The sequence below is a fragment of the Abramis brama genome (genome assembly GCF_963993115.1).
Source record: "Abramis brama genome assembly, chromosome: 17".
NCBI lineage: Eukaryota > Metazoa > Chordata > Actinopteri > Cypriniformes > Leuciscidae > Abramis > Abramis brama.
This window is the reverse complement of record NC_139979.1, coordinates 18,740,506-18,766,811: the sequence shown is the minus strand read 5'-3', so window position 1 is coordinate 18,766,811 and position 26,306 is coordinate 18,740,506. Positions and strand designations below refer to the sequence as shown.

The window sequence follows — 26,306 nt, the reverse complement described above, 5'->3', positions numbered from 1 at the left end:
GCAGCCTAGACACAAATAGCAAGAGCATTATCTAGCATTCAAGTCAAGTCACCTTTATTTATATAGTGCTTTTTATAATACAGATTATTTCAAGGCAGCTTTACAGTGATAACAAATAATGCAAAAAAAGTTTGCTTCTCCTGTACAGCAGATCTAGAAGAAAATAGTGTCATAGTCCAGCTTAAGTAAGTTCAGTGATGGTTTATTTTTGTTGTAAATAAGTTATTATTTAGTTCATTCATATATAGCCACTATGGATAAAACAGTGATGTCATCGTCCAAATGTCTTGCACAAACTATTCATGGAGCACAAGCAAAAGTGTTTGTTTTCCAGTTGATGGTAGCAATCTTCCACTAAATGGCACTATGGCACGTTTCATGTTTTCACCATGAACGAAACTGAGAAATGTCTTCTTAAATGTGAATTTTACATAAAACATTGCTATTTTAATAAACCTGTATATAAATATCATTACTAATTTTGGCAACAAAAAAAAAAAAAGAAAGAAAGAAAAAAAGCCATATATCCCCCCCAAAACTGCACAAAGAGTAAAACATTAATTAAAAAAGTGATAGTAGGCCTAAATGCATCTAAAAAACTGACATGACTGACAAGACAGACATCACACTGTCTGGGGCCTCTGGAGAACTCAGAACAACTGCTAGCATAAAGTTTAAGGTAAAATAATTGCCATTAAATTATAGTATCTTACTACTATGCAATTAGATAAATTGTTCATTTATTCCATCACTTTACCTCTGTCTTTATCCCCTTTTATCCACTTCTCTTCTTTTTGACACTGTATCTATTGCAGACTATAATGCTAATTTATAATGTGTCATGTAAATTCGGCCATCCGTCACAATCAGGAAACTTTCACAGTGTCTTTTTTGCTTTATTTGGTAGTATTTCGAATGAATGGTTTTAAAATAGTATTAGTAAAAAAAAAAAAAATCACTCATTCACTCATTTTGGCGCCCCTATGGATGAGTGTCGCCCCTAGCATTTGCCTATTCCGCCTATGCCGCGGGCCGGCCCTGCATATTTACAATAGAAGAGCTATACAATATACATTTTAAGCTTTTATATTCAGTATTGGCGAGAGGAAATTACCCATATGAATAAATAAGGGGCATTTTTAACCAGCAGTATGAGTAACATCAAAATTAGGTCAAATTCAGAGTCTTACACTAGTATTGTGTAAATAACTCTGTAGTCATCATCTGCACATAAAATAATTTACATAATTATATCACATCTGTACCAATTACTTCACGGCCTATGTTGGGAGGGGTGCACTGTGCATCTGAAAAGCAATGTACTGTGTTAATATAAAGGAAGTTTCTAAGTTGACTTTTCGGTTATGCAGTACATTGTTGTTTTGAGTTAAAGGAAATGTCCGTAAAGGATAATTGTCCTCCTGGCAGAAAATTACCTTTTCCTTTTTTTTCTCTCTCTCTCTCACAGTGTGGGGGTTGCTGAAGAGAGTCTCAAATTTAATCATGTTTTCATTATCAAATAATTTTAAAATGTTTACTTTTTTGGTTGCTTTTTTAGATGATATGCAAAGATTATGTGCAGGAACTATCAATCCTGTAATGATCATTGCGGTTCACAATCAAGTTTGCAGCTACTATAAATAGCACATATTCTTCTTGAACAGAAGTTCAGGAAGTGTGGGTGTACTTCCTGTCTCTCTTTAACTCATGAGCCTGGGACGTGGCCATAAGAACAAATCATAATATAGTAAACGGAGCACACCTCTGACCAGAAAAAAAGGAGGATGATAAAATCAGTTCTTCTTTAGGAAAGACCAGAGAGTGATTTTAAACTTTCTCTCATCGGTCAATGCAAATATGGACAATATGGCAAACAAGATGGGAAAATGGTAAATGGATGCATTTTTTTTTAAACAGTAGTGTTTGCAAATGTTAGTCACTCTCACAATTGTGGCAAATGTGGAACTACACTGACTCTTTTCAAGCAAGCAGGATCCAGTAGAAGTTTGAAAAAAGTGTTACAGCCCTGCCCGTCTGGTCAATCATAATATTTCTATAGTTCTTTTAACATGTAGATAAAAAGTCTAGTTATGTGTCAAGTTATCAAAACCAACCAAACACCCTCAGGCCATTGTTGTGGCTATGACGTGCAAAGTTCCTTTCAAGGTGCAAAACTATTGACAAGATAGACTCACTTCCCTATTCGCATTAACTTGTGTAGCCATTTATCAAAACTTATTTCAAATATCATAAAAAATGTGATAAGCAAAAGTACAACAATCTTATTGTTTTTAATCTTATTGTGTCTGTTTTTTAAATGTTGTTTACAAACTTATTTGTATAGATAATATTTTGTGATGTCTTTTTCTGTGTTTTGGGGTTTGATATTTTATACTTATATTAAATTTTGCTTGTTCATATGTTGTGTAGCTCTTCATGGCTGTATTCTTAAGTGTGTTTTCATATTGTGTAAAGCACTTTGTGTGTTGTGGCTTTAAAAATGCTATATAAATATAATTTTACTAACTATTGCAAATGTTGTATTTGCTTCAAACTGCACAGTTTTGTTTCATAACAACATTATGTAAGAACTTAGAAAATGATAATGCAATAATGTTCTGGGTAAAAGGCATGAATAATTAGGTCAACACCAACATAGACAAAGCAAAAGAATCAGATGTTTTGAGATTTATGACTGTGGACATAAATGTGTAGGTATTTGACACTTCTCAGAAGCTAGAAAATATTTAATTATGTAATGGTGGAATAAAAGTAATGGATGACAAAAAATGGTGAGAAGAGTATTGAAGATGCACTATTTTATCACACCAAACAGGGGACATGTCTAAGGAAGTGTGATGAGCAAATAGTGGTGTGATTATTTATCTGCCATATAAGTGGCTGAAGTAACTGTCAGACCATCCTGCATCATTTCCTGAGGTGTGAGTGAGGTAATCTTACTGGCACATTATCAGTCAGACAGTCAAAAGCTTACAGCTGAAACCACGTGTACTTTGGAAAACCCCAGCATTTAAATCTACAGTGCAGCGATGTTTGTCTCTATTGCTGTTGCTACAAATACTAGGTGTGAAAGAATACCTGTTTTAGTACAAAATGTCTGTGACATTCCTTGCAGAAATGATACATAAAGCATGCTTGTGGGGTCATGGGAATATTACTCTGTACTAAAATGGCAAGTAAACTTTTACAATATTTTGGTCTTTTGTTGCTGCTGGTTACATAAACAAATGTTTCCTGGCAGGGTGATCATCTGATCAACAGTTTCCCGGCAAACATATGTGTGCAGATTCCTAAATATTGCAAAACAGCTAGCCAATGAACTGGAACTGGTGGTTTTAGCCAGCTCTGGTCATTTAAGTGTATAGAATATATCAGGCCATAAACTGGGTGTGCAGAATATACTGCCCTGTTTAATTACTTAAAAACATTAGTTAATGCATTAGGTATCATGAACTTACAATAAACAATACGTATAAGTATTGTAATTCTGTGATTTACGAGGATGTGAATGATTTTTACAAGTTGAAATCTCATAATTATAACATCGCGTCAACCCATGTCTACAATCCAATTAAGCCGTTCGAGAGGATTTATTAAAGGATCCTCGCTCATGACTCCTCAGGGAGCTTTCTCACTCCTCGTTCCTCACCTCATGGTGAAAAGAATTGAAATACCCTTCAAGATGATGGAGTTCGGTTGGTTTCTGGGTCACAGGTTGAAGGACGGAGGAGAAAACGTGGCAGCATCAATTTGAGTATTGAGAAGCACCCATACTATATAGAACGCACTTTTTTAACGGTTGCGAAGAACATTTAAATTCAATTGTAGTACCTACTCAGACAGTAGGCTATGCGATTTTGGACGCAGCGTTACTCCTGTTATAGAAGCTATCAACCTTATTAAAACTACCATCAGAATTATTATTATTATTTTTTACATTTTAATTAAACCTAATATTAATAAATGTTGTAAAAAATATTTCTCAAAACCTAATGCATTAACATTAACAAAAAAAAAACTTATTGGGTGCCAATTTTTTGAGATGTAAATAAATATTAATTTTGAAATGTTACATTCGAGATTAAATTCACTGTTCAGATGTGATTAACTGATTGAGACTGAGGGTATATTGTATTGACAGAGCATTGAATGAGCTGGAGACCTCAAAGACCACTTCAGTATCAGACAAACCCACCAGAAGCATATTTCTGAGCTCAGCTTTCTTTCAGATGACATAATGAGTTACAGACTCGGTCAGTGTTAAGGGTTAGTGAGTCATCAGGCAATACTCTTCTCAGCTGCACTCTTTTATCTTATCTGTGGTGTAGAAAAATAAATCAAATAAATCAGGCACAGGCAGTATTTTATTAACAGAAATCCAAGACAGAAGTGCTTAAAAAGGAATATACATCATTACAAAGAGTAAGTGATTCCATGCAATACAATAGCTAAGCAAATATTACTAAACATTATTCATGACACGTATAATGTTTTAAACAGACATTTGATACACATCTGATCAAATCTAGCAGTGCGGGTTTCCTTTCCTACAATGTGATAGTGAACACAGCATTAATATTTATAATAATTTAATTTGTTACATTTATATAGTGCTTTTCTGGGTACTCAAATCGCTTTACATATGGAAGGGGGAATCTCGTCAACCACCACCAATGGAGATGACACATGAATATACAGTACATCAATGGCTACAGTATAGGGAGGAAATAACTGTCAGAGAGCATTTTAGCCCATATAAAGAGCATTTTGATGCTCTCTTTATGGGCTATATAGCCCCACCCCCAACCATTCTAGATAATGTTAGTTATTGTATAGTTTTCAAACACACACATTCAAATTTGATGGCAGATCTGAAGCAGTGTTAATGCTAAGTGAATTTAACTAGTAATGCAATAGATGTGATGTGTACTCACTGGCACAGCATTTCATTTCATTTTGCTTCCACAGCAGAAATTAACAGAAATACTTGCCCTGGTCATACAGTTACTTTTATGCATTGCACACTATAGTGCTATGCAATCCACCAAGTTCTTTCAGACAAACCGATTGGACCAGTGATAGATATATTCATAATATGAATTATATAGTTACAAGTATTAAGTTATCCTATAAGTTAAATAGATTAAGTTACAATAAAATGTAGTTATGTATTTATAGTTATATATATATATATATATATATATATATATATATATATATATATATATATATATACAGTTATATATAACATGCCCATTTGCATAACGGACACAAAATAATTTTTTTATGATAAAATATGTTCAATATACATTGTTTTCATATGTGCACCTTATAAGTGGACACAAGCAGTATTTATATATAAATATATGGTTCAATGATATATAACTAAATAATATAATTACTTCATCATGTAGCTTCGTGTAGGTTTGCCTATCACAATTTCTCAACCGCAGTGTCTCAATCACAATTTACTTGACAAGAAACAAAATCCTTCAAACTATGCCAGCATAAATAGAATAATAGAACTAATACTATAAAATAGGGCCATAATATGGTTATGGCCTTGCTATATGAAAGATAAGAGTATAGTTATAAATGACTGAAGATGAAATGCCCAGGTGCAATGATGTGGCTTCTTCTGTGCTTAAATAAAAAGGAAAGGGAAAGCCTTTTAGAAACTGTAGTCACTGCAGTGCGTATTATAATTTACTGCTTAATATAATGTAGTTTATTTCAAAGGATAATAGATAATGATTTGGACTATTCATAAACATCGTTACTGCAGTATTTGACAAAATACCAATGATGCTACATACCAGAATCAAAGATTAGTGTGATCTGCACTGCCAGAAGAATATCCTCGCCTAAAAACACAGAATTACACAAATATTAAAAGACAAATATTACTCATAGCCATGTGTTTATCTTGTTCATGCCAGTTTTTAAGAGGACCTTACCTTTGTCTTTTCTGACGAAGCACAATGATGACAGTGACAGTCACCAACACCCCAAAAGCTCCAATCAGAACACCAATGCCCCAGTTAGGAAAACCCACTGGGAAAACAAACAAACATAAAGATACAACAGAGAGGTGTGAAAATATTAGAGCACTTTAAGATAAAGTACATAATTTACCAAGAAAAAAAATCAAAGGCAAAATATCTTCTTTCTTGCACAGAAGAAAAAGTCATACAGATTTGGAACTATTTGAGGGAGATAAAATGATGACTATTTTTAATTTTGGGTGAACTGTCATTTTAAAATATTTATCATTGTTTACACAAATACACACAAGGCTTTCATTAATTGCTTTGCTTGTAATAAAACAACCTCTGAAATCCCTGTGAAGAACCTTCAGCATATCAGTCAGGACCCAGAAGTAAAAATCTCATTCATTTTCTATATGGGAAGTTTAAAAAAAAACAAAAAAAGAAAAGAAAAAACAAAAACAAAAAAACTAACATATCAGAGATTAAGCAATAATATAAATGCTGTAGAAGATACAAGTGAGTGATTTTAGAGTGTTTTTTTTTTTAAAGAAAAAGTTTAATAGAGCCAAATTTTCGGTGAACAACTACATTTCCCACAAGCTCTTACTATGAAAAAGAGCATGTGCCAAAAATGCTCAGCAGTTACAGTCCACTACCATGAATCATTGTAAGCTACGTAATTATGTCAGTATGTCTATGCTCTTAAACTACATACATATTTGAATATTTAGCAATAACAAGTATTTGATACACTGCCAATTTTGCAGGTTTTCCTACTTACAAAGCATGTAGAGGTCTATAATTTCATATTAGGTATCATAGGTACACTTCAACTGTGAGTGACGGAATCTAAAACAAAAATCCCGAAAATCACTAAAATAATGAATTAATTATAATAAATAAAATAATTAATTTGCATTTTATTGCATGACATAAGTATTTGATCACCTACCAACCAGTAAGAATTCCAGCTCTCACAGACCTGTTAGTTTTTCTTTAAGAAGCCCTCCTGTTCTCCACTCATTACCTGTATTAATTGCACCTGTTTGAACTCGTTACCTGTATAAAATACACAGTGTCCACACACTCAATCAAACAGACTCCAACCTCTCCACAATGGCCAAGACCAGAGAGCTGTGTAAGGACATCAGGGATAACATTGTAGACCTGCACAAGGCTGGGATGGGCTACAGGACAATAGGCAAGCAGCTTGGTGAGAAGGCAACAACTGTTGGCGCAATTATTAGAAAATGAAAGAAGTTCAAGATGACAGTCAATCTTCCTCGGTCTGGGGCACCATGCAAGATCACACCTCGTGGGGCATCAATGATCATGAGGAAGGTGAGGGATCAGCCCAGAACTACACAGCAGGACCTGGTCAATGACCTGAAGAGAGCTGGGACCACAGTCTCAAAGAAAACCATTAGTAACATGGTTACATGTGCATCCATTAGTAACATGACTACGCTGTCATGGATAGACAAAAATCCTAAAATCCTGCGCTCAAGCCAGCACATGTCCAGGCCTGAAGTTTGCCAATAGCCACGTTTCCATTGCCCTTCAAATTGCACAAATTGAAATTGCGGATTGAAAATACGCCCAATGGAAACACGTCGATTTCGCAAAAACTTCGCATGAGGTGCTCGCATGAGGGTTTTTTCAGTTTTGGAAACAGTTTTTATGCACTTACAGGTCACCTGACGTAGATGACGCGGTATGTTTGGACAGAATAGAGACAGAGCTCTTTATTAAATTCATATATGACAAAAGAATTACAGGAATAATGGATTCTAAACCTCAAATAAATGCCACAATCAAGACCTCAAAGCAGATGTGAGGGAGAAACACCCAGAAACAACTCATACATGCCGCTCACAAGTATAAGGGTCGTTCCTTCCATTAATGCTTGGAAAATACACATAGGCCTACGTCTCCTTCGATTAATAATAATAGCTAGCCTAGTGCAGTGGCCGGGATATAGTACATAAATCTACCAATGTCCATTGCCATGGTTTTTGGATTTACTTATTGCGAGAAGAAGTTTTAGTCGCATAACATTGGTTAATGGAAACGCCGCCATTTCACAGACAACAACAAACATTTTGCGCAAATCTGTAATGGAAATGTGCCTAATGACCATCTGGATGATCCAGAGGAGGAATGGGAGAAGGTCATGTTGTCTGATGAGATAAAAATAGAGCTTTTTGGTCTAAACTCCACTTGCCGTGTTTGGAGGAGGAAGAAGAAGGATGAGTACAACCCCAAGAACACCATCCTAACCGTGAAGCATGGAGGTGGAAACATCATTCTTTGGGGATGCTTTTCTTCAAAGGGGACAGGACAACTGCACCGTATTGAGGGGAGGATGGATGGGGCCATGTATTTCGAGATCTTGGCCAACAACCTCCTTCCCTCAGTAAGAGCATTGAAGATGGGTCATGGCTGGGTCTTCCAGCATGACAACGACCAGAAACACACAGCCAGGGCAACTAAGGAGTGGCTCCGTAAGAAGCATCTCAAGGTCCTGGAGTGGCCTAGCCAGTCTCCAGACCTGAACCCAATAGAAAATCTTTGGAGGGAGCTGAAAGTCCGTATTGCCCAGTGACAGCCCCGAAACGTGAAGGATCTGGAGAAGGTCTGTATGGAGTAGTGGGCCAAAATCCCTGCTGCAGTGTGTGCAAACCTGGTCAAGAACTACAGGAAATGTATGATCTGTAACTGCAAACAAAGGTTTCTGTACCAAATACTAAGTTTTGCTTTTCTGATGTATGAAATACTTATGTCATGCAATAAAATGCAAATTAGTTACTTAAAAATAATACAATGTGATTTTCTGGATTTTTGTTTTAGATTCCGTCACTCACAGTTGAAGAGTAGCTATGATAAAAATTACAGACTTCTACACGCTTTGTAAGTAAGAAAACCTGCAAAATCGGCAGTGTATCAAATACTTGTTCTCCCCACTGTATTTATACGTTTTTTATTCAAGACTCTCATTCTCAATGGTTAGTTTGGTTCATAAACCTTTACAGATATTTCACAAATCCTTATAAAAAAAAATTCTACAGTTGCTGGAAAGCAGGAGGTCACTGTTGCAGTCCATTTTGCTCAAAGGATGGTGTTTGCTTGTGTTATCTTCACATTGTTTCACATGCTAAAGAACTTACAAAAAAATTACAACATGCATGTACATTCTGGTTTCTGAAACAGGATACTAGCTTGTTGCTATTTTGGACTACAGAAAATGTTTGAGTGTACAGTGGCAACACTTTATTTGAGCACTTTCATGTTAACAGCTTGATACAGATCAGCGCTATAACATAACATAAGCAGGTGACCTTACCTTCAGGAAGTGTTGTCGGAAGAGTGGCATCACCTGAAATACAATCATTTCACTCAGTGCACATACTAGGGCAATCTCAAGTTTTTTGTTCTTAGTCACGTGATATTACTATGAGCTAAACTGGGTGGGTGTACAGAAGATTAAACACCTGCTTCAACATTTATTGGTAAAAGAATCTGCACAGCATAAAACTATCATAAAACAAATCTGAGACAGAAAGTAATTTGATTTGTTATGGGAAACTGATCTACGTGTATGCTTGTATTGCAGACAGCAAATTCTTAAGAGAGTAAGAAGTATCCTATTGTCAAGGTAAACGGGCATGATTTAAGATTGTGTAGTCATAGTAGTAAATCAATTACTTACAAGAGCACTGCTGCTTTTCAATGATCTGCAAAATAAGTAAAAACAGAGTCCATAATGAAATCATATAGTGCAAATGTCAGTTCAGGTATGCAATTAAATTAATTTAAGGGCCTAGCAGAACATAATAATTAACAATATTAAAACAAATACATTGCCAGTGGGGCAGATGAGCAGACATTCAAGTTTTTCAGGGCAGGTCTGTAAGATGGCTGTGTTCGCTGTTGCCTCAACAACTGGTGGTATGCATTTTATAATTCCATTAGCATCAGAAAGTCCAGCCAGTTTTTCCTGATCAGGAGAGGGAGAGAGGATGGCATGACAAAAAATTTATACATTTGTTTTTACACTGAAGCTATGTGCAATGAATTGTTTATAACACACATTGTTGGGGAAAAAAAAAACACTAGTAACCATTTCATCTTTAGGTTTTAACTAACAACCCTAGTCATCCGAATTTCTGTTTGATTACTCATAAAATGTAGTCAGGTCTTAATTTAACTCACAGTTCTCACAATCTGACTTAACTAAGAACACAGAAACAATTGTATTTTGAGTCATTGTCTTGTTTCATCACCTAACCTCTCTAAAACTTAAAGGTCATCATGAACTGTTGTCCTGACATTCTCCTGTAAAATATGCAAGTGATTTCAAAGTGCCCTGAGGCACCATGCTTCATAATTGAAGAGGTATTGGTGTTGGTGTACAGTGCCCTTTTTTTCCTTTCAACTAAGTATTGTTCCAATTTCCAGCTTTTGTCTTAACTGTCCACAGAACATTTTTCCAGAAGCATTGATTTTGTGTGCCTTTATTTAAAGGGCAGGGCACCTGAGCAACCCACACTTCCAGCCTTATCTCCTGAATTGACTCCAATTATCTTGTGGAGAAGTCAGACAGACATTCACTTTTTCCTATAGTTGGCCTTTTTAATGATCACTCAATGTCTTCAATAAAATGTTCAATAGAAAGTATAATTGTTTGTGTGTTATTAGTTAAGTCAGATTGTGTTCATCTTTAATTGTGACTTGGATGAATATCAGACCACATTTTATGGGTAATCAATGCAGAAATCCAGATATTTTCAAAGGGTTCACAAACATATTCTTAGCACTGTATGTTTTCTTAAGACATAAAATATTTACATCTACAAGCCATTGGGTCTCGCAGTCACGGATGTCCTCCTTAACTTCATATGAAGCATTAAAGGAGAACTGTCCATCATCCAGTCTCCACCCTGTGCATTGCAGGACATCAGCTGCCTGTGATGACAGTATGATGCACAGAAGCACGGCCACAACTGAAAGAGGAAATGCACGAAACAATCAGGTTCATTTGAAAAACGTTACGAAAATGAACATACAGAAGATAACAACATATTTTAAGATTAATTTATACAGAGTGAGTAAATATTTAATAAAGCATTATCTGGAAAGTATTATTAAAATATTAGTTCGCTGGACAAGTTTGAAAACTCCTTGTCTAGAGAGCCCAATCTCTCAATTTTGACAAACACACACATTCATGTATTATCAGCAGATGACAAGAGCTAAATTACAGCTCAAGTGTTTACACCATAATCAAAGGTCTTTCATAAAGAGTAACACTCAGTCATAAAAGTTGACAAGCTTTGTCAAAAGCAGCTTTCATGCTAATCATATTTAAACATCATTTAATATGTGATCAACAAATATGAGATAAAGTTTTGACAAACGTGTCTGGCCATGACTAATGTTTAATCTTCACTCAAACCACACGATGAATAATACTTATCTTCCCTTAGTTTTAACCACACAAAATTCGGTTTGCTGCATGTTTGTCCCTCTGCTACAGCGTCAAAGTATACTTTCAGAAACCACTGGGCATCATTTCACTTGTACTTTGATAAATAAATAAATGACAGTATTGTTATATTTCAAAGTAATTCAATTCAATAATCCATTCTAACAGATTTCCCCCTTGTATATTCTGATATATAAAAGTAATTGTGCTGTACAATCTCCTGATTGTGCCAATGAGGTATACAGTAGATAAAATGGTCTGGTACAAGACACTGCAGTAAATAAATAATGGTTAATTTCAAATGAATAACTTTGTGTACATATTGGGCTGCATTTCCTTTAAAGCAAGTTGATAATAGAGATCATTGGTGACAGTTGTTCTACAATCAAATTAGGCTTATGATGCTTTTAGGAAATGCAGCCCTGTGTGTACACAAGCATAGTATTAGACAGCTTTTACTGAAGCCTGTAAGCCACAGAATCCACTGGGACATTGTTACTCATGGAACGGATACAAACAATTTAATCATTTTCATAGAAAAAACAATTTGTAGACAGATTCAATATCTTTGAATGATTTCCTAAGGACGTGGGAGGAAGAAACTGCCCATACAATTGGCTTTTAATTAGACAAACAAAATTGAGTTCAGTTACTTACTATGTAGCATGCTTGTTTGTACTAACATTTACTGTTATTTATAAAGTTAGGCTAATTAATAGTATAATGTCATATGTGAACTAGGAGAGTGTAAAAAACCCTAAATTGTATATAACCATATCTGCTTAATCAAATGTGGTTAAAAAAAAAAGAGGCAGAAATAACAGAAAAAAAACACAAATATTTTCTACTGCCCATGCTGCATTACATTAAAACCTAAATAATTATCTTCTTCTTTACACCTAATTAACTGTTACCAGGGGTGTAATAATACACTCATGTCACTAGCGATTTGATGCATGATATCACCTCTTCTCACGATCTCACAATTCAACAATTTCACAATATTTTAAAGTCAAGTAGAATTATATGTACATTTGATAAACAGTAAGCAAAATGTAATGTTCACTAAAATGCTAAATTTGGTATTACACCAGGAAGAATCATTCTTGATACTGCTTAGTTAAAAATACGGAATTATCCTCAATGTCTAAACTTTCATTTTGGGTGAACTATACACGATTTGCATTTTTGTATTGCAGTATATTTTGACAAAATACATTGTTACACCTCTAACTGTGTCCACTTTACTTTTTTTAAATGTACATTTTAATATAATTATTTTAATTTTGTCTGGACTATCCTTTTAATGCAAAAGTATGATAAAGTATAACTAATATTTCATTACATGCAGGGCTCCAGACTAACTTTTTGCCTTGGTTGCACTGGTGCACCTAAGTTTTTTATTTAGGTGCACCAGCACAAAATTTGGGCGCACCCAAATTTTTCCTCGGCTCGCATCACCTTTAACGCCACAATTTCAAGGTCACCTTTTTATCACACTCTATTCATATAGCCTATATCGTAATCGTGTAAATGATTTTAAACAAGAATAAGGTGTAGGTAAATACTTTTTTTTATTTGAAGCACAATTAAACTGTATATAAAAAAAAAAAATTTTAAATAAAAAAAAAGTTTAAAATGCTTACTGAGCTGCCAAACTAACTATTTTGAGTCTCTAGCTCAGCCGCGGTAGGCTCTACCTCCGTCTCTGAGTCGGATGCCATCTCCGACGAAGGACCAGGGTTTGGCATCTTACCAGGGACTGGGGAGACTGGTGGCTGAAGTAGCTCCATGTCTGGGCTGTTGACGGAGCATTGACCGGGGAGTAGCCTAGGGTTAGGCCTACACAGTGCTTTCATTTCAGGAAGGTCTAGTAACATACTGTTCAGGTAACGTTATGGTCTAAAAAGAAATCTAATAAAGTAATCAAATGTAAAATAACACTGCATAATTTATCATAAATAGATTAATGCTTATTAAAGCTGAAGTGATTCTTTCAAGAGCTTGTGAGTGATTTTTCTCTTGTTGTTTGATTCGCAGTAATGGCGCAATCGTCAGCATGTTTATTAGACTGCGGCCCCTTTAAGACCAAGTGCACCATATTCTCCCAACTATTTCCATAACTACGTCCATTTAAGACATAAACTGTTTTTAGTGAATCTCCATGCCGGTCATTTTGACATACTTTTGTGTACATTTGATAGTTTAGACCCGCACATGAAACCCAAAGTATAATTTGCTTGTCTCGGTCTGTTTTGGAGCGCGCGCCGCAGCTGCGAACAGCATCTCTTGCGCAGAGTTTTGTGCTTTTAATAGCTCTTTTAATTATTTAACGCGTCCTGCAATTTAGCAACAATAGCTAGACTGCATTTTACAACAATCACCGATCGTGCTGATTCTGTCGTTAAGTTTGAGTTTTGGGGAGGAATGACAGCGTAATGCTGCGAAGGGAATGTTGAATGTTTAATTCTGTCCTCCGTCGTCACTCATTAATCAGGGCTGTATTGTGCGAGCTGTGGCACCGCGAGAGAGAAGAGTGAAGCCTCTGTTCCCATGAGTGTGAGTTCCGTCAAAAGAGAACAAACGCTTAGTTTTTCCAACTCGTAACTGGGAGTACATCGTTTCCAGGCAACCTGCTGTAACCCGTGTTTTTCCAACCTTATACCAGTGAAAGTGCACTGGAACGGCAGTCAAACCCGTGACTTCCCACCCGTGAACTAGATCGATGTACTCCCAGTTACGAGTTGGAAAAACACGGGTTAGGTTGCCTGGAACGCGGCACAACTTTCCCCATCATGCATTCCTTTATCTGATGTCCTTCCCCATTTAAAGCTAAATTACTAACAAACGTTGCTAAACATCAACCTACGTAAAGTTACCACACCCACTCAAGACTCGTGACTGTCAATACTGCAATACAAAGCCGAACAAGCTTGCAACCTTTATATAGTCCGGTTATGGATGCGTACATAGGACTAACGTTACCACAACCATTTTGACTTCGAGAGAGTTATTTTAAATCCAACATGTTATTTTGTGGTAGCTACCGCAGACCTACAGATGAACATTTGTACATAGAAATGTAAGACAAATTAGTAATAATCAAAGAACCTACCGAGCAAAGCAGCACCTCTTGACATCTTGAAGGCTGAAAGTAAATTAAAAGCTGAAAGCTCCACTTCCTGATTTAACGAGAGAGAGAGAGAGATGTCCGGTTGCAGAGTGAGGCAATGAAGTTACGTGTTATGTCCAGTGCAGTGTTGCCAACTATTTTCAAAGGAAAGTAGCTAACGCCTCCCCTTAAAGTCGCTAAATGTCGCTAGATGACGTCAATTAGCATATTCATGACGTCATCGCGGCGTACTTGCGTTCTGCCTGCCTAATGTTTTTTCTCATTAAAATCATGCTCACATACTGTATTTTAGTATAACATAATAATATAATATAGCCGAATATCCAATAAAGCTGTTCTAATTTACTATATTTTTTTGTCAGACGAGTAGCTATTGAATGACTATTTTTTATATGTGTAAAATTATCTGAATTGAGAGAGTTCGGGTCCTGGGTGAAGTTGTGAACTAAAGCACTGTTAAAGTGAGTATGCAAGTGATAAGCACAAGAAAAGAAAGGAAAATAAAATGGTCAAACTAAATTCTTTAAATATAAAACAAAGTAATAAGTCCGTGAAACAACACTGCTCATTCACGTCTGTAAGCTGCCGTGCTGCTGCTCCTCTCTCAGCCATTCACTGAACAGGGTAGACGCAGAGAGAGGTGTGTGACGGCAGGGAGAAAGCAAAACTCGCGCTCGTAGGACTGTGCTGGCAACATTTAGAGGTTACTGAGGTTTGTCCAAAAAGTAGCTAGATTTGTCGCTAGTCGCTTTTTTGAAAAAATGTCGCTAAGGGGGTCTGAAAAGTCGCTAAAAATAGCGACAAAGGCGCTAAGTTGGCAACACTGGTCCAGTGTGTGTTGCCAACTATTTTTAAAAGGAAAGTAGCTAACGCCTCCCCTAAGTCAAGTGGCTAGATGACGCCATACATCAATTAGCATATTCATGACGTTATCGCGGCGTACTTTCGTTCTGCCTGCCTAATGTTTTTTCTCATTAAAATCATGCTCACATACAGTGGCGGTTCTACATTGAATTACACCCTGGGCGAGACCCCCTTTGAGCGCCGCCCCCCCTTCCCCCCCCCCCCCCCCCCCTTTGGACATAATTTTTCTTACCCCATTGACGGATTATGTTTTGCTTGTTTTAAGCAAAAACTCAATTTTAAGATATTAAGTCTTGTTTTCTGGGGAGATAAAAAAAAATCCCCTGAAAACAAGACTTAATAGCTTATGTCATTTTACCACTTTGTTAAAATAATGTTATGCATCTTTAAGAAATGTTTGATATTTGGACTGGAAACAAGACAAAAATACTAAGTAAGAAAAGCATTTTTTGCAGTGTAATTGTAATAACTGAACTTGTAACAGTTTTATTGCAAAGAACAATATTATGGTGAAATTAGATCTCGTGTTTGAGTTAAAACCGAATTATTGTTAAGCATAGCAAGAATCATAGGAAAAAGGCTAACAAATAAGAGTTATACCCACCAATTGCCCCTTCATGACATGGATACCGTAATCATACAAAGAAAACATAGTTGCATACCTTTATCTTTCGCTCGTTTCTAAATTGGGCACCTGATGGCTGTCGACCTTTCTTGTCCATCTCTTATTTGGCGCTTGCTTGACATCGACAATCAACAGATTTCCCCTGATCCCCCCCATACCAAATGACACTCACGAGTCACGACCAGAAGTCAAGACTAAACCAATTCACCTTGGTGGTGGTGACCAAGTAATCGTTTTGTATGACCTATTTTTATTAGCCATTCAGACCATTCAGAAAAACAAAAATGTGCAGGAAATATAGAGGCCTGTATTTATAATATTATGAATGAAATGTGCGTTATTTGGAAGAAAGTCGAGGTGTGACTGACTTAGATAACTATATGGATCCCCCTCCTTGTCCGTTCCATTTGGGAGAGACCCAGAGGTGAACTGTCATCCGCGCCCGCGCCTCCGCCGCGCCCCCTCCCTTTTCCCCTTCTCAAACAAACAGCTTTTGTGCACGGCATCTTCTTAGTAAGCAAAGGGCGCCTGCAGCTTCAGGGGGCGCAAATTTGCTAATTCCCCACACAGTGAAATGATAGATAATAGAAAACTGTTTCGCGGCGCAGATTTTTTTTTTTTTTTTTTTTTTTTTTTGTTGCTCGTGCCGGCGGCGCCGCCCCCCCCAAAATGCCGCCCCGGGCGATTGCCCGGTTCGCCCGTGCCTAAAACCGCTACTGCTCACATACTGTATTTTAATATAATATAATATAATATAGCCGAATGTCCAGTAAAGCTGTTCTCATTTACTATTTATTTTTTTTGTCAGACAATAGAACGAGTAGCTATTGAATGACTATTTTTTATATGTGTAAAATTATCTGAATTGAGAGAGTTGGGCACTGGGTGAACTAAAGCACTGTGCAGAGGTGGACAGTAACAAAGTACATTTACTTGAGTACTGTACTTAAGTACACTTTTTGGATCTGTACTTTACTTGAGTGTTATTTTTTCTGGAAACTTTTTACTTTAACTTCACTACATTTGAAAGACAAATATCGTACTTTTTACTCCACTACAATTCTGTCAAGGTCCTTGCGTAGAAAGTAACATCAGTCAGTGGATTATTTGGGTTGCAGGGGTTGCATTTTGGTTGGAAATGAAAGTCGGGTTGACGTCAGAACCCTGCATCTGATTGACATCAGAACCCGACGTCAGACTGACGTTGGATATTGATTGAAAATAAAAGTCGGGTTGACGTCAGAACCCGACTGATGTTGGTTTCTGACGTCAACCCGATTTTCATTTTCAACCACAATACAACGTCTGTCCAACGTTGGAGATCAACATCAATCTGACATTGGATTCTGACATAAACCTGATTTTCATTTTCAACGTTGGGTTTGGTCTTCTAAATGTTGACTTTTGTCACTTTTTTGGAGCACACTAGCTTATAGATAACAGTAAGGCTAACATATTCATACTAAAAGCCAAAAAACTTTAAATAGGGCAGTATTTGAGGGAACAGCCATTTGGGTGTCCGAAACCATTGTGGACGTTATTGAGTGCACTTATTCAATCTCACATTCAATCTCACATGTTCTAGAAATAAATTTGATATTGATATGAGGGTAGGTAGGCAGGCATAGATTCAGAGGCATACGGTACTTAAGTATTACATACAACAATGCAACAACAATAAAACAATGCATTGACATTTACATTTTACTTTTGATACTTAAGTATTTTTAAAAACCAGTACTTCTGTACTTTTACTTAAGTAAAAATAGGTTGATTTCATACGAACTTATAGCTTCTACAGGAGCAAAAACCTTCAATTCACAACCTCATAGCTCGTGGTCAGTCTACCTCGGATGGTTTAGACATTATGGCTGATAATCTAAATCCTTATCGAGAAATACTGTTGACCGGAAGTTCTGAATCCCTACTCCGCGTTCCGGAAGCAGGAAGTGTGACATAGGCCTATAGACAGTTCCGTATGCTTTGGAATTAAATTGCTCTTGCACGAGTTTAAAGGATTAGTTCACTTTCAAAACATTTTTTGCTGATAATTTTCTCACCCTGATGTCGTCCAAGATGACGTCTTTCTTTCTTCAGTCGAAAAGAAATAAAGGTTTTTGAGGAAAACATTCCAGGATTTTTCTACACAGGACTTCAATGGCAACCAACTATTCCAATGTTCAAAGAAGGTTCAAATGTCTGTCTCAATGCAGCTTCAAAGTCTCTACACAATCCCAATCGAGAAATAAGGGTCTTATCTAGGGAAACGCAGTCATTTTCTAAAAAATAATAATTATAATAATAATAATTATATATATATATATTTATTTTTTTACCACAAATGCCTGTCTTGCATCTCTGAGATGTGTCATCACGTTGGAAAGAAGACTTTAAAGCTGCATTGAGACGGACATGTGAACCTTCTTTGAACATTGGTATAGTTGGTTGCCATTGAAGTCCATTATATGGAGAAAAATCCTAGAATGTTTTCCTAAAAAAAACTTAATTTCTTTTCGACTAATGAAAGAAAGACATGGATATCTTGGATGACAGCGGGTTGAGTAAATTATCAGAAAAAGTTTAACTAATCCTTTAACATAAATTGAACATAGGCCTACTAGAGCTGATTAAACTGACTCTTATCTGTTTAAAGGACAAGTTCGGTATTTTACACTTAAAGCCCTGTTTACAGATCGTTTCTGATGAAATAGAACGGTTAAGTCCAAGTTTTTTTTTTGTGTGTGTTTGACAAAAACTACGATAAAACCTGTTGGAAAGCATCTTTTGCAGCGATTTTTGTGTGAGCATATCAGTGAACACCCCTGACCCCCTGAGTTTCACGTCTTTGTAAAAGAAAGTTTAATGCGTTTTTTGGAAGGATTGTTCCAGTGCCCATAGGCTGCCATTCTGTAGGTGGGGGGGAGAAGTGAAAGAAACCTAAAATTCTCGGAACAGCAGCATGTGTCCAAATTGTAATCTTAACCGTTCTATTTCATCAGAAACGATCTGTAAACAGGGCTTTAAGTGTAAAATACCGAACTTGTCCTTTAAGAACCGAAATGCTTGTTTTGGTATAGGCTACAGTAAAGCAAGCTGCAATCTGCATTAGTGCCAGGGTACTGATAATGTATTGCAAGAAACCATATCGCAATGTATTGTTTTATCAATTATTCGTCCCACCTCAACTAGAGTGTGGAGCAAGCACTAATATATATCCTTTTGGAATTGGGCTTTATTTTTTTGATGTCTTATTTTATGCCTGATTTGCTGATGATGACATTTTTTGACTGATATCAACAGCACTAATGAACAGCTAAATACACCACTGACAAACAAATCTTATGATACTTTTGAGACAAATGAACAACAAGCACACCCATAACAAAATCTTTTAATTGAAAGGCAACACAATGAGGGTTTATGCAAACCCAATCTAATATGTTCTGGCACTAATATTGTCTGTTCTGGGCTACTGCTGCATCATTACATCCAATAGAAAATCAGATCTCAGAAAGTGCCCCCAGCCACATAAAAAAAGTAGAATCTAATCCTTGTAGTTTTCCCCTCTGTCCACATCCCCTGTAGGTTTCACAGTCTTTGTAGAGAGAATTGCATTGAATGCAACAGGATATTAGATACGGAGTTCTGTAGGTCCTTCTATGCTCCTCTGAAAATGTGTTCCAGTTTACCACACCTGTTGACAAAAGAAGAGACGGCTTCATGTAAAACATGTTCAGATTTTTTTTTTTTTTTAATACGAAATGTTCTGGTAGCAGTGTTTCCTCACTATTCATTTTATAGTGGTGTGTCACCACAGCAAGAAAAATGTGAAATTAAAATAAACACTTATTGGGCCCTATTATGGAAGTAATTATTATATCATGATAATTAAAAAAAATTTAGCACTAGAACCTCGACTTGAATCTTAGGCCCAAACATGGACAGATAAAGGACAAATGAGGAATCGTCACTCAAAAGCACCACCGCTGCACAACAAATAATGAGGAAAGTCGTAAACTGGTATAGAAAACAATAAATTAGGCGACACCATGCATTTACATCTATTAGGTGCCATCTTACCGATGCATTTACATTTTAATAATAGCAAGTGATCACTCCAGGGCGATCTACTACTGTGTTGTGCTGCTGGCATCTGTGGGACAGTCAACGAGACAGACTGACAAGCTCAAAGTTCAAAATGCTTTGCTCTGCCCTTGCTGCAATGTAAAAAGCAGCAATATGACTTATACACTTCGATTTACACGGTTATCTCGGGAAAATTCTTTCCGTTGTCTCTGTACGAGCTGGCATCTTGCCGACAACATCTCGTTTTGAGTTTGACATATCGTGTGGTTCTGTGTGATTTGGACAACTTAAAGTTACACCCCCTTCAAATTACGCCCACTTCCTGTTACACCCCTCTCTTGCAGTCCGCAGACAGACCCATCTTGAGTGCGGCGGGGGTGCATTCTTATTATTATTAATTGGGCTTATTGGCGGTTCGCACTCTTAAAAAGAGCATTACCGCCATTTACTCTAGGTAATGGATCAGAGACATTATATCTCTACTCCCAGAACAATCAGGACTCGTGCTTTCAATGTTGCTGCGTGTTCAGCTCCTCCATCTACAGCACCAAGTCCATCACATTCTAGAGAGGGCATGCACACGTCCCCCTACTTACTCTGATTGGCCCGGTCGTCTTTCATAGGCATTCATGATAGGAAATGTGTTTGCAATGGCAAAAGAAATTAATTATGAAATGTTTATTCATGGTGGACGGTGAACACCAACCCTGCACTTAAGTTAAAGTCGAGAAACAGCAATGAAATATTATTCCAGTAAAAGAGAGGTTTCTAATGTGACACAAATAAGAAAGATCTTAGAGCTCAGTCTTAAATTATTATAAATAGGATCACACTTGATCTGATAATACGCCTGGATCATGGCTCATTTGAGCAGGACAAGACCAAATCAAGTGTTTATTGTTCACTTGACTTGCTTGTTTAATGCTGCAAGGCTGCAGTCGAATTCACAAATGAAACATTTGATGTTATTTGTGAACCAGTAGATTGAAAAGAATCGGCTCACTTAAACTCGATTTCTACACCTTAAAGGGGTCCTATGATGCTTTTTCACTTTTTCAACTTTAGTTAGTGTGTAATGTTGTTGTCTGAGCATAAAAAATATCTGCAAGGTTACAAAGCTCCAACTACAACGAATGACTCGTTTGGACTACAACACGTTTTTTTTCCAGGCTTTGTGAAGTGTTACTCATTTAAAAAATCTTCGCCCAGTGAGTCTTAGTCTTAGCTGCTGCTATGTCAAAGAGACACAGTTTTTTCCATCCCTTTTCCAAAACTCATTTGTTTGACTTTGAATTATTGTAGACTGTTCCCTTCACTCATAACACGTGCTATGTTTGGACTGTCACTCTGTGATGAGAATGAGAACCACGGTAGATGATAAGTTTGCTCTGCCTTTTTGTTATAATTTTGTTCTTACTTTTATTTGTAACGCTAAGAAAGAGTTAATACATCAAATGAGAGGAGCACGTTACCTGTGTACCTGCCATTAAACGTGTGAAATACAGACTTTTCACCTTCAAGCTCTTTCCATCCATAGATTTAACGAGAGTTATCCGGATCAAAGCGTTATAATGTGCACAAGGCAATCCACATTGTCTCGGCTTGAGGTTCAGTCATATTTGTTCATTAAAGGGATAGTTCACCCAAAAATATTTAATATACATATATATATATATATATATATATATATATATATATTATATTTTAATATAACTCCGATAATATTCGTCTGAAAAAGGAATGTCATATACACCTAGATGGCTTGAGGGTGAGTAAATCATGGTCTAATTTTCATTTTTGGGTGAACTATCCCTTTAATAACGTAGCCAGCGACTAGTCGAAGATTTGAAAATATTTTAAGTTTTTTTTTAAGCTATAAATGCGTTATAATGTTTGTTTAAATGTTGTCAATATTTCCAAGCATCTATATACAAAAATGAACATTTTGTATCTGTAAATGTAACATGCGTATTAACAATGAAATCAGGCTAAATGATCAAATCAATTCCGGAGGGATGTTTTTTTCTTTTTCGAGAACATTTAATTTGGAAATATTTCACAAAAGGGAAGAAAAGACAATCACAACTTCCATTTTATGCTGACTTTATATTATTTATTAATATCATGCTTTTTAATTTGGTCTTATAATAACTTTGTAGCCTCTTTTAGGGGTTTACATAAAAAAATCTGAGAGCAAGACATGACAAATAGGTACTTTATTTTTTATTGACATAGCAAGAATAACAGTATTTTAACAATGGTTATTGGTGACTTGCTATGGTAATATGTGACTAATGAATATGGCTTTGCACTGAACTCTCTTGCATGTCAGCAGAGGCTGTAATTGTTCTTAAGAGATATAATCAGTTGGATGGTTTCCCAGCTTTGTGGTTAGTCTGTTTTCTGTAAAAGAAGCATGACTAAATGTCACATGAGGTGGGTCCCTGATCCCTGTACCAAAGTACTGTCTTTTTTCAATATAACTAATTCACGCAGGTAGTGTTCAGACACTTTCAGGAAGACTACCATCATCCATTGTCAGTAAACACACACCTGTATGAAGAACAGAACTCCAGTGGCTGCCTTCTATTTCTTTTTATATTTTGTCATACCATAAAGGGATGTTTGGATTCCAATGTCAAAGAGACTGCAGGGTTGGTTTAATTCACTTGAGTCAGAGCCAGTTTCACCCAAGAAACTACCTATAGCCACACCCTAGAAATCATTCAGAGATCTATATTGCAACTTGACCCAGCCATTTCTCAACATAAAAGCATCATAACATTGGCATTGGCTCTTTTGACTTAAGAGTGTACTGAGGTAGCTTGTTGTCCTTTGGAGATCTCTAGGAGCCCCAGCCATTTTCAGTGCAAGAACATCAAAACATAGGGATAGGTTTGTTCACTTGGGTAGTGTACTGAGGCCCATTATTGAATACACAGCAAAGGGAAAATATAAGGTTGTGGTACACCCATGATGCAATCAATCACAAGACACACAAGAGACAATGTCATTTCAAAATAAAATCTGAAATAATGCTTCTTTTGACGGCAATGTTTGAATGTGTACACAGGATCTGAGCTTTACAGCAGATCAACGGTGATCGCTTTAGGGGCTATTCTTCGCAAAAATCAATCATTTGGTCTTGGAACACTTGGAATATTTGTACTTTTGGAATAAATTGTGACTGTAGATGTATCTGCCTGTTATATCCTTTGTTTCTTACACAAATGGTTAGATTTCGGGGTTGGGTTGCATGCTCAAAAATGTCAAAATAATGTCTAATCACACCCCAACATATTTCATATTGACAAAATTATACCAAAATATATCATTTCATCATGATGATAAAATTCCAATGCTCATTGCATCTGTGCATTGACGCCAAATGTTTCTCATTAAAAGCAAGTAAAAAATAGGCTACTAAAGGGGTACGCCAAGGGGTCCTGACCAAGCGTCCATGGGAGGAGTTGGGAGTGAGAATGTGTTGCCCCAGATGGTTCAGGTTTAAAGGCGTGGATGATTTTTGTGTTGACAGAGTGCATGTTCATGGTTTGTACTTATGTGACAAGTGGTATGAGTATGTGACAAGTGGTATGTGAAAGTATAGTTCCTAATTCATTATTTCATTTATAATAGTTATATTAATGTTCATATCAGAATGCATATTAAGTTTTGTCACTGTGTTAAAATTGGACGATGAGTAATATTAAGACATGGAATGCAGATAATGCTGATTCTTGTCTGTATGGGTTGATTATTCGTCATTGTGTTGGTATGCCTCGGGGTTTCAGGAGGATCGCGTTGGCGCTTCTCTTCCTCATTCAATACAGACGAGTGAAGGCGAGAGCTGCATGTGCGTTTCTTTAACCTTCTCCAGTTACTTTTCCCTTTCTTTTAAGGGCGCAACACTTACACACCAGAGAAAGTTAGGGTCGGTTAACGACCACACAGATAAATTATAATAGACTACATCACGCATGGTTCTGGTTTGATGATTGGAAAACTGGAATTATCTAAAGGTCCAACAACCTCCCCGAATGTCAGGTTTCTAGAAAAAAAAAAGCAGTTCAACAGCTGGCATCCATGGCATGAAAATCACTGTGGTTTCATGGCCACAGATTACAGTTAGCTTATGCCTGTCAGCCAGAAACCGCAGTGAACAAATCATTTTCTTAAATGCCTACCATGTTAATTCCTGCTTGTGGTTTGGTGAGATGGGGAGGGGTTGCAGGTGTTGGTTACAGTACCACAGCCAAAGTGAAGTGTTTGTAGTTTGTTTCTTTCATAAGTTCAGTCTGCCAAACCCTATTTGTAAAACCAAGTCAGGTGGGTTTACCTGACTGGGAGGTTGAATTAGTCAAATAAAACCAATCTGTAACTTTAGACAAATTCACACAAAAGCACACTTTAGGTCCTAACAGCATGATAATAGTAGTGCTTTAGAAACCACACAGACAGGCTTATTTATTGCAGTGTAAATGAAACGGACACATTCATTGTTGCTACCTGAATGTTGCCATTACAGGTTCTCACAGGTGGGTTCTCATGTGTCACATTCACTAACATTCCTAACTTATTTTTATTGGCACTCACAGCTGAATGGACAATAAATGTGCCATTTTTTCTAAAAAAAAAAAAAAAAAAAGTAAATTGTTTTATACTTTGTTTTACTTTACTAATGTTTTACCATTTTAAAATTCAAATGTAACTAGGCCTATTTATTAAATTCTGAACAACAAAATGAACCCACTACCATCCATGTTTGCAAAGCTATATCAAGTTTACATGCGTGTACTGCTGCTGTGTATGAGTATCCCTCAGTCGTATGCAGGCTCTTACATTATATTTTTGCAGAACATTCTAGAAAACACAACATATCATTTAGGCTGACAGAATATCTTTATATTTATATTGTTCAAATATTCTTTATATTTTAAGATTCTTAATATAATTTAGAATGAATAATGGACAATATACAAATAGGGAGTCAACTATGGTTGTAAATAACAAATAAAATCGATTCTCTGATGTCGGGTAATGGTTTATGATGCATGATCATCATTATGGTTGCATGATATGCAAGTAAAATAAAATATTTTATATAAAAAAATATATAAAATACTTTTTTATTTTGATATGATTTATTTTTATCATTTCCATGGCATTTCCCTAACATTCATGCGTCACTGCCCTGCTCACACCCGGGCTGTATCTCATCCAACATCCCGAGGTCAGGATGAACTCAAAGCAGCATTCAGAATGAAATGCATAATGGAAATAGATGACAAGTAGTGTCGTAGAAACACTTTTGGTTTCAAGTTTCAAGTAGCTTAAATTATTGTCTATAATTTTAGCCAACAATATTTAATGTTAAATTATGTTAGACTACTACACTCTTTGTAAAATATTTTGCTGTATTTGAACAAATCAGGGAATATATGATGTCCTTAGCTGTAGTGATATAAGCTCAGTGTACTGATATTAGCTGTACTGATATAAGCTAATTTCAAAAAATGAATATTTTAATAATAATATAGTTTTCTGACAGTAAAAACTTTGTCAACTCAGTTCAATTACATAGTCTCTGCAACACAATAGTGTTGCATGAGTGACTTTTATTGCTTTGATTTCTCAAATTTCTCAATGGAATAGAATAGAATAGAATAGAATAGAATAGAATAGAATAGAATAGAATAGAATAGAATAGAATAGAATAGAATAGAATAGAATAGAATAGAATAGAATAGAATGTATATACAATACAATATGGTAAGGATATACTTGTATTGAAATTCACTCCCCCTTCTGAAATATTTCTGTTATCACCCCGGCACTGCTTAATTGGCTGTTTGAAACATCAGTGCTTACAGTATGTCTTGTTATTAAGTTGGCTTGAGAGAGCCAACTTACTGAAATCCTATTTAAACGTATTATTATTCTTCTGAGCAGAACAAAATCTATATGTATCTCCTCCTAGAGGTTTAACTCTATATACTTCAAACTCGGCTCAGACACTCAGACTGTTCTGACTCAAGTTGCTTTATCTTTTCAGACTGATCGGACTTACGATTTTCCTAAAAATGACGATCTAAACTCGGA

The 26,306-nt window shown here is 36.3% G+C and overlaps 1 protein-coding gene and 1 long non-coding RNA gene across 5 annotated transcripts in view; one reads left to right on the top strand and one right to left on the bottom strand.

Moving 5' to 3' along the window:
- The window catches only part of LOC311067730, a 134,191-nt gene that overhangs the window by 25,262 nt on the left and 82,623 nt on the right, over window positions 1-26,306 (top strand). The gene's annotated exons all lie outside the window — the stretch shown is intronic.
- LOC311067728 (uncharacterized protein) lies at window positions 4,133-14,756 on the bottom strand. Of its 4 annotated transcripts, none has more exons than XM_084089778.1 (8): window positions 14,612-14,756; window positions 10,860-11,014; window positions 9,871-10,008; window positions 9,721-9,745; window positions 9,355-9,387; window positions 5,979-6,075; window positions 5,838-5,885; window positions 4,133-4,338 (listed from the first exon to the last, which is right to left on the bottom strand). In XM_084089778.1, the coding sequence occupies exons 1-7, from the start codon at window positions 14,634-14,636 to the stop codon at window positions 5,843-5,845; spliced, it is 516 nt and encodes a 171-aa protein (XP_083945904.1). In that variant the 5' UTR covers window positions 14,637-14,756; the 3' UTR covers window positions 4,133-4,338; window positions 5,838-5,842. The 4 variants fall into 4 exon arrangements, with proteins under 4 accessions (XP_083945904.1, XP_083945901.1, XP_083945903.1 ...); XM_084089775.1 differs by lacking the exon at window positions 4,133-4,338 and adding an exon at window positions 5,263-5,664; XM_084089777.1 differs by lacking the exon at window positions 4,133-4,338 and adding an exon at window positions 5,263-5,659.

Coding starts and splice junctions, on each gene's coding strand:
- LOC311067728 (XM_084089778.1), bottom strand. CDS start 14,636: ATGTCAAGAGGTGCTGCTTTGCTCG. Junction 10,009..10,859: donor AGACCCAATGGCTTGTAGAT/GTAAATATTTTA, acceptor TCTCCTGATCAG/GAAAAACTGGCTGGACTTTC. Junction 6,076..9,354: donor TCCGACAACACTTCCTGAAG/GTAAGGTCACCT, acceptor TTGTTTTCCCAG/TGGGTTTTCCTAACTGGGGC.